The sequence below is a fragment of the Marmota marmota genome, unplaced genomic scaffold (assembly GCF_001458135.2).
Source record: "Marmota marmota marmota unplaced genomic scaffold, marMar, whole genome shotgun sequence".
In the NCBI taxonomy this organism is placed as follows: domain Eukaryota; kingdom Metazoa; phylum Chordata; class Mammalia; order Rodentia; family Sciuridae; genus Marmota; species Marmota marmota.
In genome coordinates, this window is record NW_025999968.1 from 51406356 (window position 1) to 51421861 (window position 15506).

A 15506-nucleotide genomic window follows, 5' to 3' on the forward strand; every position below is an offset into this window, starting at 1 on the left:
GGGACAAATGAATGTCAGTAGAGGGGGCAGAGAGAGAAGAGGGGAGGGGAGGGGAGGGGAGGGGGGATAGTAGAGGATAGGAAAGGCAGCAGAACACAACAGACACTAGTATGGCAATATGTAAATCAATGGATGTGTAACTGATATGATTCTGCAATCTGTATATGGGGTAAAAATGGGAGCTCATAACCCACTTGAATCAAAGTTGTGAAATATGATATATCAAGAACTATGTAATGTTTTGAACAACCAACAATAAAAAATTAAAAAAAAAAGAATGGATTGATAGGTTTTCAGCAGAAACACAGGATGTTTGTGTGAAGTGAAGATCATACCAATTTACTTGATTAAATAATTCCACATATTTTCTTCATTTTAGTCTCATTTGTCTTCTCCAGAGTATAATTTTAACAAGTACATATACTTGTACTACTTTCTTTGATCGTTTCAATTATGCCTACAGTGAAACTGACCTTCAAAGCAATTTCTTTGAAATTCATATCACCTTCTTCCATAGTCCCTATGGTAAATGGGTGCTAGTCCATGGCCATTCTTCTGTTCACAACTCTTTCATGATTTTTCCCAAATTTGGGGCCTCCTATAGATATTTTACCCTGAATTTTAACTTTTTATTTTACACACTAATAAGATTTAAAAGATGCAAATGACCTCCACTATATACACACAAATCTTCCTAAACCTAAACATCTCTGTATCGGTATGTTTTTAACCAGGATATATGAAACACACAGCAGTTCAATTGGGAAAAGTTTAATCTCAGAAACAACTAGACTATGATAAACAGCAATGATACTTTATGAGGAAACACCTTATGGAACTCTCTGTCTATGAGGGAATGCTGATAAAAAAGAAAAATTTAGAAGGAATATTGTACCCAATGATAGAGTAGATAGAGAAATTACTGTGCTGTAGTCAGAAATACTGTAGTGTGCACTTAAAAACTGGTAAAGATGGTTCTATGAGGTCAAATATTACTATTACTAGAAAAAGAAAACTGAACATGAGGAAAGTTTTGGAGGTGATAAATATGTTTGTTACCTTGATTGTGATGATGAACTCATGGGTGTATGCATTTGTCCACATTCATGAAACCACAGACATGGCATGTATCAGGTCCTTTATATCAATCAAAAGTTGATCAGGCCATTGAGAAAATGAATAAGCTAACAAACAAGCACTTAGAACTTACACTCTAGTCACTGGACAAAGAAGACCAGCCTTCTGGAGTGTATTTAGTGAACAAGGGATCATTAGCCAGAGGTGTGGATATGTGGAGTTATAAAGGGCTGGACCACAGCAAGATACTGGGGAGGGAAGGAAGGACACATTTTATAGGAGTCTGTTAGGAAGCAGACTAATGTACAGAATGCACAGCCACCAATACCTGAGAAGTATTCAAGGTGCCAATTTCTGTGTTTAGAGTCTAAATAAAGATTACTGGCAGGATAATGTCTTTTAGCATCTAGCACTTTTTGACCCCAGGCTAAGGTAGGCTTCACCATATGTCCTTAAACCCACTCTGCCTACAACCTGTCCCTCTTCCTTGTGCCTCAGCCAAAAAAACAGAAAAACCAGTGTCTCCTTGGATGTCCATATGCATCCTCTACTGAGCAAGCTAAAGATGTGCACTAATTTAAAATTAAATGCTCTAAGAAATCTCATCTACCATCATAGAACACATTGAAGTTTGAGTTTGAGGTTGAAAGGCAGTGAATTGATACATGGTTCGGTCTTTTCCATGTTCCATGGTTCAGTGGTAAGAATAGCATTCCCTGGAAAAGAGCGTGAGTAATATCCTGGGGGAGAATTGGAAAATGCCTTCAACCTGGAGGGACCTCAATTTCTGTAACTGTTGAATGATAAGAAATTTAAGTATATGTATATAAATTTTGAGACCCATGAAAAATATATAGTAAATATAAAGAGCCAAGGAATAGAAGCTCATTCATAACAAAGGCAATATATTTTCCTCTTTATTTACTTTTCTTTATTGTAATATATGGATTCACCAAAAATTGCAAATTTTGTACTGATATATGCATTTTAAAATAGCAATGCTTGCTTAAATGTTGTTATGTTTTATGCATGATATATATATATATATATATATATATATATATATATATATATATACACAAAATAATGCAAATATATTTTGTATATGCTATATATTTTTTGTAAGATCTACATATCAGTATTTGCCATAATTATTTCTAAAATGGACAAACCTTCAAAACACAGGTTACAATGGGATTGACCTCACTGCACTCTACTGAAGAATTTTATACAATAAAGATTTTTTAAAAATATAAAATCAAGCAATATGCCACAAGGCTTACTTCATAGAATATTTTGAAACTCCATAATCAAGAAGCCCCACTGAAAATGTACTAAAACCTAACTTGGGAACAATGAGGACAAAACTGATTTCTCTAGATTCAAATAGTCACTGCATTGCTGTGTAAAATCAGCCTCTGTAAGACTATTTTATATTTGAAGATTTCAACAGAGATGAGTTAGGTGTCATTAGGAAGGACCCTCTTCAGGTTGATGAGATCAAACTCTGAAACATCTGATAGAATCTCGCTATAAGTAAATATGTAAACCCTCTTTTTAGCCTATTTCTATTTCAGAGCTAATTCAATCTGAATCAACCTAGGGTTTGTCCGAATCCTCAACCAATAGGATGGTTTCATCTACACCTATAAAATTCCTTTTCTTGTGCAAGTATTTTTAAAACTATTTTTGGGATTTCAAATCATTCTTGGAAACTAGAAGATTGTAAATCATTTATACCTTTTTTTAATATTCTTAATTACTTATTTTTTGATTTTAGTGTTTTTTTTAATTTCCAATTAATTTGTTATTATTAGATAAATTTGTAAGAGGCCAGTGTATAAAACTTCAGTTTGGAGAGCATCAGCTTAGTAAAATGTTCTCTCAAACCTTATACCTTCAAGACTTATACCTTTAGGAAACAGAATTGATACATTAAAGTTAATAATATTATCATAATTACATTGATTTTTTTAAACTTTTTTTATTATTTTTTATTTCTATATGACAGCAGAATGCATTACAATTCATATTACACATATGGAGCACAAATTTTTCATATCTCTGGATGTATACAAAGTACATTTACACCAATTCGTGTCTTCATACATGTACTTTGGATACTGATGTCCATCACATTCCACCATCATTTCTAACCCCATTCCCCCTCCCTTCCCCTCCCACTTCTCTGCCTTATCTAGAGTTTGTCTATTCCTCCTATGCTTCCTCTCCCTACCCCACTATGAATCAGCCTCTTTATATCAGAGAAAACATTCGGCATTTGGTTTTTTGGGTTTGGCTAACTTCACTTAGCATTATCTTCTCTAACTCCATCCATTTACCTGAAAATGCCATGATTTTATTCTCTTTTATTGCTGCTAGTACTCCATTGTGTAGCTATGCCCCATGGTATTGGCATCAAAACAGACTGTTAGACCAATGGTATAGAATAGAGGACACAGAGACTAATACACAAAATTACAATTATCCTATATTAGACAAAGGTGCCAAAAACATGCATTGGAGGAAAGATAGCCTCTTCAACAAATGGTGCTAGGAAACTGGAAATTCATATGCAAAAAAAAAAAATGAAATTAAACCCCCATCTCTCACCATGCATAAAACTTAACTCAAAATGGATCAAGGACTTAGGAATTAAACCCTGTGTCTAATAGAAAAAAAAAGTAGGCCCTAATTTTCATCATGTCAGATTAGGCCCCAACTTCTAATAAGACACTTATAGCATAAGAATTAAAAGCAAGAATCAATAAATGGGATGGATTCAAACTAAAAAAGTTTCTTCTTAGCAAAAGAAACAATCAGTGAGGTTAATAGAGAGCCTACATCTTGGGAGCAAATTTTTACCCCTCACTCATCAGATAGAACACTAATCTCTAGGGTATATAAAGAACTCAAAAAGCTAAACACCAAAAAAACAAATAAACTAATCAATAAATGGGCCAAAGACCTGAACAGACTCTTCTCAGAAGATGATATACAATCAGTCAACAAAATATAAAAAAATGTTTATCATTGCTAACAATTAGAGAAATGCAAATCAAAATCACTCTAAGATTTCATCTCACTCCAGTCAGAATGGCAGCTATTAAGAACACAAACAATAAGTGTTTTGTGAGGATGTAGGGGAAAACGTATGCTCACACGCTGCTGGTAGGACTGCAAATTGGTGCAGCCAATATGGAAAGCAGTATGGAGATCTCTTGGAAAATTGGGAATGGAACCACCATTTGACCCAGCTATATCCCTCTTCTCAGTCTATACCCAAAGGACTTAAAAGCAGCATACTACAGGGACACAGCCACATCCGTGTTTATAGCAGCACAATTCCCAGTAGCTAAACTGTGGAACCAACCTAGATGGCCTTCAGTAGATGAATAATTTAATTTTTTAAAATATTTATTTTTTTTAATTGTAACTGGACACAATATCTATATTTATTTATTTTTATGTGGTGCAGAGGATCAAACCCAGAGCCTTGCATATTGTGATAGGCTAATGCTCTACCACTGAGCCACAAGCCCAGCCCTGATTTTAGTTTCTTTAAATTATTGTTCTAATTAGTTGTACATGACAGTGGAATGTATTTTGACACACTGTACACAAATGGAGCACAATTTCTCCTTTCTCTGGCTGAAAATGGTGCAAAGTCCCATGAGTAGTGTAATCATACATGCATGTAGGGTAATAATGTCTGTCTCAATCCACCATCCTTCACATTCTCACATCCTTTCCCCTCACCTCATTACCCTCGGCACAATCCAAAGTTTCTTCATTCTTCCCCACCCCACCCCCATTATGGATTAGCATCCACTTATCAGAGAAAACATTCACCTTTGGTTTGGGGGGTTTGGGTATTTAGCTTAACATGATATTCTCCAAGTCCACCCATTTATTGGTAAATGCCATAATTTCACTCTTACTTAAGGCTGAGTAATATTACATTGTGTATATGCAACACATTTTCCTCATCTATTCACCTTTTTAAGGGCATTTAGGTTGGTTCCATAGTTTATCTATGGTGAATTGAGCTGCTATAAACATGGATGTGGCTACATCACTATAGTGTGTTTATTTTAACTCCTTTGGGTATATAATGAGGAGTGACATAACTGGGTCAGATGGTGGTTCCATTCCAAGTTTTCTGAGGGATCTCTATACTGTTTTTCATAGTGGTTGCATCAATTTGCAGTCCCACCAGCAATGAGTGAGTGTACCTTTTTTCTTCACATTCTCACCAACACTTGTTGTTGCTTGTATTCTTGATCATTGCCATTTTGACTGGAGTGAAATAAAATCTTAGAGTAACTTTGGTTTGCATTTCTCTAATCACTAGACATGATAAACATTTTTTGTATGCTTGTTGTTCATTTGTATTTGTTCTTTTGTGAAGTGTCTGCTCAGTTCCTTAGCTCACTTATTGATTGAGTTATTTGTTTTTGGTGTAAGTTTTTTGAGTTCTTTATTTTTTATCATGCAGATTAATGCTCTATCTGAGGTGTGTGTGGTAAAGATTTTCTCCAATTCTATAATCTGTCTCCTCATGTTATTGAGTGTTTCCTCTGCTGAGAAGAAGAGTTTTAGTTTAATTACATCCCATTTATTGATCTCAATTTTACTTCTTGCACTTTAAAAGTCTGGTTAAGAAAGTCAGTTCCTAAGAACATGGTGGAGATTTGGTCCTACGTTTTCTTCTATTAAGTGCAGGGTTTCTGTGCTAGTGCCTAAGTCTTTGATCTACTTTGAGTTGATTTTTGTGGAGGGTGAGAGATAGGGGTTTAATTTCAATTTGCTATATATGGATTTCCATTTTCCTAGTACCATTGAATAAATAGGCTATCTTTTCTCCAATGTATATTTTTGCACCTTACCATATTTATGTGGGTTTATCTCTGTGTCTTATATTATGCACCATTGGTCTACATGTCTATTTTGATGCCAATACCATGCTGTTTTTGTTACTATTACTCTGTAGTATAATTTAACGTCCGGTATTATGATGCCTCCTCCTTCACTCTTCTTGCTAAGGATTACCTTGGCTATTCTGGGTCTCTTATTTTTCCAAATGAATCTTTTGATTGCTTTTTCTAGTTGTATGAAGAATGTCATTGGGATTTTAATAGGAATTGCATTAAATCTTTCAGGTACACCACTTTAACAAAGGGTTAGACTAAGTCTCAAGGGGTTACATTCCAACTCAATATTTTATTGTGAAAATGTGTATTTGTTAAAAGTTCCAATATAATCTAAATATCTCATATATCCTCATGACCATACCAAATGTAAACTTAGATCACTCCATATATAGTTTTTTTTCCTTAATTCCTCACTATTATCCCCATAAAACTCTAATTATGTATTTGGTTAAAATAGAATATTTATCTTCTGCCTTCTCTTTTAGTTTAAGCTTCTGTGGATATTCAGAAAAGTATTGAAGACTTTTCTTACTTTGTTAATATAATTATTACTAACTCTCATCAATCATCCGTTCTTGTCTGTCTCCTAGAGGAAGAGATATTAAAAATATCCTCCTCTCTCTGGCTACCTTCCACACTATAAAAAGTTGTTTCTTTTCACCTTTCCTATTGCTCCTAAGAACATCCAACTTTGACTGTATGCCTCATGGGCATTGTTTAAATCATAGAATCAACACTTCTTAAATCTTAGAGTCACAAAAAGAGTTGAGATGATGATAAATATATATGAGCCTGTGTGTTTTAATTTCCCCATAAAATGCAGAATAAATTATAATCGAGCTCCTACACAGACACACCCAAAGCTGGAGAACCCATCTCGGCTCCGATTTCCTTTGGCACACAGTGTTTAGAAAACGGCCATATCTTGAGAAGTCCTCTTCCTTGCAATTCATATAAGCCCATCTGATTCTGGACTCTGGAACTAGGCAAACAATCTTAAAAGTTCTTCCACATAATAATTCTCTACACGTGGGGGGGGAGAACAGCACCTCTGCTGCTTCTCATCACAAGGTGCTCTGAAGCCCATGTTCCAAGTCTTCTCTCTCATAGCCTCCCTGCCCCTTCCTCTCACTCTCTGAACTGCCTTTGAAATTTTCCAAGTCTCTGCCACAGCACACGTTCTCTCCGCTTTTCTTGTGTCCTGTTAATAAGAAATGTTTCTTTCTCCCACAGTCCAATTCCCATGCAGACATATGAGAATGGCCTAGAAATGGCATGAATTTGTGTCTTTGTGTTCATATAAAGTGTGATACACTTGAATATGGTAAAGAAATGGCACAAACTTGTGTTTTAGTGTTTATATGAAATGTCATAAGGATGCAGAAAATTAATTGATAATTTACATGTGCAAGGACAACTGGCTGCAGTACCAAGAAATACCTTAAAATGAAATCCAAGCAAACCTGAACACCTAACATCACAAGGCGCTGTGGGATGTGGCCCCTGCCCCCCTCTTCATCTTTGCTCCTTTTGCTCTCCTGTTCATGTCATAAATGCACTAACAAAAAATAATGTAAATACAGAAGCTCCAGCCACATGGTTCCCTTTACAGACATAACCACGGTAACTTCTGTCACCTCAGGGCCTTTGCAAACATTCTTCCCTCTGCCTCCGTCATTTTCCCCCATTTCTGACACCTATGTGTTTTGATTTATTTTGAGATTTTTCAAATCCCACCTTAGTTGTCACTTCTTTAAAGAAGTCAGGCTCATATCCAACAGCCATACATGGAATGACAGTGACAGGCATAGCCACAGGCCCACAGTAATTACTCAACATAATACTTGAGGTGGAAATCTGCCTCTTTTTAGAAATACAACCATTCACCCTATATATTCTTAGTTTAGGCCCCTCTTTTGTTTAGTTCATTTATTTTGGCTTTTGGTTTGTGGCATTTGTTTTTGTTTGTTTGTTTGCTTTTGTTTGTGTGTGTGTGTGTGTGTGTGTGTGTGTACTTCCCAAACACTCGTGCATATAACTATATTATAGCAATACTTTTGAAGCTTGCAGTTTTTCATGTTTTTCTCACGTTTTGAAAGCTGAGATGAAATAGTTTAATTTTCTATTAATAGCGCATAATGAAACATTTTATTAGTGACTTAGTAAATATTTGATGAATGAGTCAACTTACCTAATCCATAAGAAGTGGTTCTATGCCTCTAAAAATGACAATTTAGCCACCCAACCATTTTGTTGTTCCACTGCTCAAGTCTGTTATTCCTTTTATTATTCAAGGGCTCTAGGAATGCATGAGTAGTTGAATCTTGACTATATTTCTAACAGTCTTTCTGTATCTCAAATGAACATTGGGTTTCTACCACCTGATGTATAAATATTTTGTATTTTCCTGGCATTAATGTCACCATTTTCACAGAATTCAAAGCTCACATGGACTCATAGCCTATAATATCCTAGACTATCCTAGAATAGAAGTAGAAACAGAAATGGATATGTGAGATCGACTCATTCCATCCCTCTTTCTCAGTTTGCAATTTCACCCTCACATAACCCTCAGAATGAGTGAGTCCACCTGGCTTTAAACACAGCTAGTGGTAAAGCACTTGATGAGGAAGTCAGTCTTCTTTCAGATGGTGTCATATGTGAGAAAGAGCTCTTGTTGTGAGGAATTTATGTGTCATGTCTTCCATTTGCTTCAAACTAATTATTGTCTAGAAAGATAGAGTATATTCATAATGATAATCCAATATCTCTTTCAGATTTAAAACGATACATATCACCCCGAAATACATATTGCTGAAGATATGATCTTCTTTGGATTTTCTAACTTCTCCAACACTGTTGTCCAAGGTCTTCTGGGTTCTGCCTTCACAAAGTTCCTGATGTTCCTCTGTTCCTTTTCCTTATCTGTTTCAACACCCAAATGCAAGCCCAAATTTAACCAGTCTGCAAGTTTTTACATACCTAACTTTTGAGCCTCTATCTCTCCTCTGCCAACCCACCTTTTGCATGGTTAGCAGTTTCCTGAAGCAAACTTTTCTGTAACATCCTGTGTTATTGTACATGTGTGTGTGTGCATGTGTGTTCATGTGTGTTCACATGTGTATATGTGGGCATGTATTGAAGAGCTCCAATTAATATAGAAAGAAAGAAATAGATAAACCCAAATCATGAAATACAAATGCTTAATAACAAACTCATGAGTGAAATGAATTCAGAATGCATGCCTTCGCCCATGAAGGATTGCTTCTTAGGGTCAATATTCAAGATATGAGACATTCAAGGTATTATGAACACTAATGGATCAAAATGAGTGCCAGACATTAGACACAGCTGATATAAGTAGCTGATTAGTAACCGTCCCAATCCCTGAAAAGTCACAGAAATATAGAAATATAAGACAAAATATAAACAATAAGCAAGTCTGTATTAGTCAGGTTTATGTAATTTTAACAAAATACTTCAGATATTAATTTGTCAAGAGAAAAGGTTTATTTTGGCTCACAGTTTTTGGAGGTTCTAGTCCTTGATCACTACATATTGTTTGGGACCTCTGACAAGATAACACAATCATGGAAAGATTATTTGGTAAAGTAATGCCATTTGTTTCATGAACCAGGGAGAACAGAGAAAGCAAAAGGGTTTGAGGACCCAATGTCTCCTTCAAGTTCACAATCTCAATGACCCAAGGACTTCTGTCATGCTTTGGATATAAAATGTGCATGAAACTCATGCATGGTATATAAGAGCTGTAGCCTAATCACTGGATTAATCCATTTGATGAATTAATAGTTTGAAAGTACTGTTCTACTGACTGCTAACCTAGGCAGGTCAGCATAGCTAGAGGAATTAGGTCACGGGAGCATGGGTGTGTGGATTACATCTTGTCCCCCTGGCTTCTCTCTCTCTTTCTCTCTCTCTCTGTACTTTCTGACAACAAGGAGGAAAGCAGTTTACTTCCACCATGCCCTCCTGCCTTGATGCTCTGCCTCACCTCGGGGCTTGGAGCAATGGATTTGGCCAACTATGAACAACCTATGAAACCATTAGCTCAAAATAAACTTTCCTGTTCTCAGTACTTCTGATCAGGTATTTTGGTCAGAGGGGCTGAAATCTTCTTAACAAAACCTCCCACTATGCCCCACTTCCTAATGGTTCCACCACCTGCCAATGGCATCATCTTGGGGAACAAAGTTTTAAAGGGGGATACTTTTAGGACATTTATTCAAGTCATAACAGTATCTGAAACAAAAAAAAATACAGAAACATATGAGGAGCATTGAAACATTGTTTATTAGAAAATAGTCATAAAACAGAAGCATAAAATACAAAGGTAATGAGTTTATACTTGTACTATGACCAAAATGAGGTCTTCTGTCTTCCAGAAACATCGTAGAGTAACTTAGGTCTATAACTCAGGTCCTCAAAACAGCAAGAAAAACCTTCAAAAAGATCATTCATGATGGCTCTGTCTTCTCTCTATTCAGTGGAATTTGATTGGCTTGTGAGACATTGAAACAGAAATGGCCTCAAATTGGTCATTTTAGGAAAAAAAAGGTGAGATACAGTCATGTTCTAGCAGCAAGAAGAGTAGCATCTTCTATAGCAACATGGCCGATAGCAACAGCAGCCTGAACCATATCCACAGCCATAGCTGGAGCCATATCCACAGCCAGAACCATATCCACAACCATAGCTGGAGCCATATCCACAGCCATAGCCAGAGCCATATCCACAGCCACAGCCAGAGCCATATCCACAGCCATATCCACAGCCATAGCCAGAGCCATATCTACAGCCACAGCCAGAGCCATATCCACAGCCATAGCCAGAGCCATAGCTACAGCCACAGCCAGAGCCAGAGCCATAGCCACAGCCATGGCAGTAGCTACCACATGAGTTGTAGCACATGATGTCTATCAATGGGAGGTCAGTAGTTCAGTGGAGAAACAGGTAGAAGGTTCTGAAGTCTGAATGCCATCCCCTGTCCTGAGATCTTTATATATACGACCAGAAATGAGTGGAACATCTGACATTGACTCTGTGGCCTCATTATCAAAGCAATTTTCATTTTTAAAAAGCTCATCATTCTAACAACAAAAACTTTTCATATAGTTATGTCTAGAAATTGGCTCCTGTCTATAGTCATGTGAATTGTAAGAAAACACCTGTAACCTACACATAGTGAAGGTATGTCTTGCAGAATGTAATCACGCCTAATTTAGATTTTTTTTTTTTTACTCCAGATCATTAACTGTTCTTTACTTCCGGGTATACGTACGTGGACATGGGAGATTTCCCAGATTCTCCTAAGTAAACACTGAAAGGAAACCTTGGAACTACAGATGAAAAGCAGACAGGGCATATGGAGAGGCATTCTGGGGCTATACCTGCAAGAAAGTGGATAGAGCTCACGCAGAACAGCCGCTGGCATGGTGGCTGGAGCAAGAGGCAGGTAAGGAAAGAAGGTTAGAACTGATGCCAAATAGGGCCCTGAGGCCACATTCCAAAATAAAACCAGCCACAACTTTACCTGACACAAAATCCGTTGTTACCCAATACAAAACCCATAAGGATAAATGCAAATATTATTAATTATTATGTTATTGTTTTTCTTATATTAAATGCTCTAAATTAATATAGAAGTATTTTTATGGGTTAAAGAAATATTACAGGTTGGGGGAAACTTTTCACTGAGTTATTTTCTCTGAAAAATCTTGCTCTTTACCTCACCAGATTTTTACCTGCCAGACTTCTGCAGATCCTTCCCAGCGTAGCTGAAGCTACCTGTCTATAAGAAGGATTCCTGCATCACAGTATGCATTAGGCCTCATCGTCTGCTCTTCCAGAGCTCCCTGTGCACGACTTGATGGTGGCACTGAATATTGTGATACTGGTACCATCTGTTTTAATTATTTGATTCCCCAGACAATTGTGAGTTAAGGTCAATAACGTGTCTTAAGCCAGGCGCAGTGGCACATGCCTATAATTCCAGCAGCTTGGAAGCTGGGGCAGGAGGATTGCAAGTTCAAAGCCAGCCTCAGGAACTTAGCAAGGTCCTGAGAAACTTAGTGAGACTTTATCTCTAGATTAAAAAAAAAATACAAAAGAGGGCTGGGGACGTGGCTCCATGGTTAAGTGCCCCTGGGTTCAATCCTTGGTATGAGTAATAATAATATTGTCAATCCTTGGTATGAGTAATAATAATATTGTCTTCATTTTCCATGAGTCTAACAAAGTAGGCTCTCACAGTTGAATGAGAACCTATAATAATTTTTATCTGTAAAAAGTGTTTTTATTTTAATTTAGAGAATATTATATGAGAACAATAATATAATAATTAATAGTGTTTGTATTTTCCTATATAGATTTTGGGTACACTCACATTTATTACTTTGTTTGATTCATATAAAAAAATTAAAGTAGAAGGCTGTATTTTTTTCCTTGCTTTCCAGTTGCAGGAGAGATAATTGACAGAATTGTTAAAGGTAAACACAACATGATGATTTGATACATGGATATATTGTGAAATTGTTACAGCAATCAAGTTAGTTAACCCATTGATACCTCACCTAGTTATCAGTTTTTGTTTTCTTTTTCTTTTGTGGTAAGAATGATTCATCAAATTTCAAGTATACAATACGATATTATTAACTACAGTAATCATGCTAAACTTTGATTCTCCAGAATTTATTCATTTCACATAACTAAAATTTTTTAGCCTATGACCAACATCTCCCCATTTTTTGTCCTCTTACCCCTGGTAACAACCTCTCTGTATTCTCTGCTTCTGTGAGTTTGACTATTTTAGACTCCACCTGAGATTGTAAGGTATAGGTCTTATGGTTTCATGTTTACTTCACTTAGCATAATGTCCTGCAAATCCATCCAAGTCTTCTTCTTTAATGGCAGAATTTCCTTCTGTTTTAGTAAAACAATATTCCATTGTATGTTACCTCTTGTCTTTTTGATAATAGTCGCTATTAACAGGTATGAGGTGATAACTCATTGAGGTTTGAATCTGCCTTTCCATGATAACTAGTGATATGGAGCACCTTTTCATGAACCAGTAGTTTTCTTCATTTTTATACACATCACAGATGGGAAAACAGAGACCAAGGATAAATATGTCACTTGAGCAAGAATTCTCAACTGTTTAGTTGTGGAATCCAACTGGTTTAACTTCTACAATATCATAAAAGCTAGGATATGACTGTGCGTGGTGTTTTCTTTCAGTTTTTCAAATGTAAAAAATTTACTTTGTCTCACTAAAATTGCCAGCATTCCACTACTCCTGCCTTGCATTTCAATCATTGGGATTTTTCTTTGTGATCTACAACAGCCTAGCCAAAACACTGTGTTAATACACCTCCTCCACAGATTTTCAAGTGCCACAGTGATACCAGACAGCTTTACTCTGGCCACAGCAGTCTCTAGAGTACAATCTTCTTAACATCCTGAAAGTTAACTTGACAAATTGTACCATTGTGTGCTAATGATGATAACTTTCTAGACATTCTCAAATTTTAATCAACGTAGGGAAAAGGTACCCTGGATCAGCAATTTCCAAGTCAAAATACAAACAAACCTCATATTCTATGTTTGCCTCCTAATTTTAATTGCCCCGCTCTTATTGTTTCTGCTACAATATATTCAGTATTGGCTCGTTCATCCAACTCCTTGGCCCTTTCCACATGAACCTGTCACCTGCCTTCTTCTCAGTGCAGTCTTAGCACGGCAAGGTTTACTGGCATGCTTTCATTGCTTCTTTCCTAGACAACCATGCAAGAATCACTTAATTCCATAAGATGTTTTGACAACTTATATCATTCAAGCACTATTCCAAAGTATAGAATGTTTTGTCTAAAAATATGTGTTTAGAAATTCATCAGGGAGAATAAATGTCCAGTCTGTATCCTTTTACCGCATGCTACAGGAACATTAGGATTCTTTTCATCTTTTCTTTTTCTCACACACTAACTCTTCAGTATAGTGCAGCCAGTATTTACTGTTATCATATTCTTTCCCCCATAAAATTTTTATTCTTCATTAAAGACCCCATACTTTCCACAAAATCTAATGAAAACTTCACAAGTAGTTAATGATTAATAGTGTTAAGTGTTGAGGTGGAAACAAATCATGAGAAAATAAGCTACTTATTAAAACATACTAGTTTGTTATTAAAATAAGTAGCAGACATCAACTTACTTGGAATCACAACACATATTAAAACTCATAACTATGAAATACATGTCTGATAGCTGTACAGAACATCTAACTGGGGAGTGCATCTATGATAAGAGAAAACTGAAGTTATGATCAAAACTCTAGGATTATCAAAATGTTATTAAAATCAACAAGCATAAAATATAAGGTTAAACCATATGAAATTGTCATCTTTGTATGTTAAAGTGATTGAATATTAGCAATTCCATAACAGCAACCTATTAATGAGAATAATAACAAAAATGAACTGGATTCTTACAGTGGTAGAGCTTTGTATGTGTTTTTTTTTTTTTTATTTTTATATACTCAGCAATCTGAACTAGCACTATTTTATCATTTTTACCTTGAGTATCAAAGGAGGTACTTAAGGTGGCCCTGGTCACACAGTTAATAACAGATGAAGCCTATCTTAGACACCGGTAATTTGACTTCAGAATTTAGGCTTTTAATCCCAATCTTTACAGTTTTGTTTCTAAAAGTGTCATCATTTGTTTTACCTCCAGGAAATGATACTTTGCAGAGATGGAGTGCAGTTAAAGATAATGTTGCATTACAGAACTTGGATATATACTTACTGTAGATGCTCAAGATTTCTGAGGGCAATGATTTCTATAGATTTCTTTCTCTTCTTTTTTTCACTATCATAAGTAGTATATCCCTGTTATTAAATTTGTGGGAAAAAATACATTTCTTCTCAGTGACTAGAGGGATAAGTGTAGTGGAATGCTATTAATTATCTCTTTGGGAAAAGGAAGTGGGATATCTGATTTGCCAATTTCCATGGTATAAATTGTCCTAGCATGACTGCTTTCAAGTTTTAACAACTGACTTCCAAAATTCCTGAAAAATCTATACCATATTGTCCTCCATTAACAACTTAACTTTTATATGCACAACTTTAATTGATATAGAATTTCTTGTGGATATGGTGTGAATTAGATGCCTCTTTGTCTGTGTCTAAACAGATGGAAAATGGATCAATCTCATTGCTATGGTTTAAAACTTTATCCCCTCCAGAACGCATGCTAAAGCTTAATTGCCGAGGGATGGTATTGGGAAGTAGGACTTTTAAGAGGTATTTAGGTCACAAGGTATGCATTCTTATGAACAAATTAATGCTATTATTATAGAAACAGGTTCTGGAGATGGGTTTTCCTCCCTCCTCCTCCTCCTCCTCCTCCTCCTCCTCTTCTCTTTTTCTCCCACCCATCTCTCTCTCTCTCTCTCTCTCTCTCTCTCTCTCTCTCTCTC

At 36.1% G+C, this 15506-nt stretch overlaps 1 protein-coding gene across 1 annotated transcript; it reads right to left on the reverse strand.

The window, feature by feature from the left end:
* Positions 1 to 10224: 10224 nt before the first annotated feature.
* LOC125617021 (keratin-associated protein 21-1-like) lies at positions 10225 to 10940 on the reverse strand. Its single transcript, XM_048803940.1, has one exon. The coding sequence runs from the start codon at positions 10938 to 10940 to the stop codon at positions 10605 to 10607; it is 336 nt and encodes a 111-aa protein (XP_048659897.1). The 3' UTR covers positions 10225 to 10604.
* Between the last annotated feature and the right edge of the window lie 4566 nt (positions 10941 to 15506).

Excerpts from the sequence above, each read along its gene's own strand:
- LOC125617021 (XM_048803940.1), bottom strand. The coding sequence starts at position 10,940 with ATGTGCTACAACTCATGTGGTAGCTACTGCCATGGCTGTGGCTATGGC.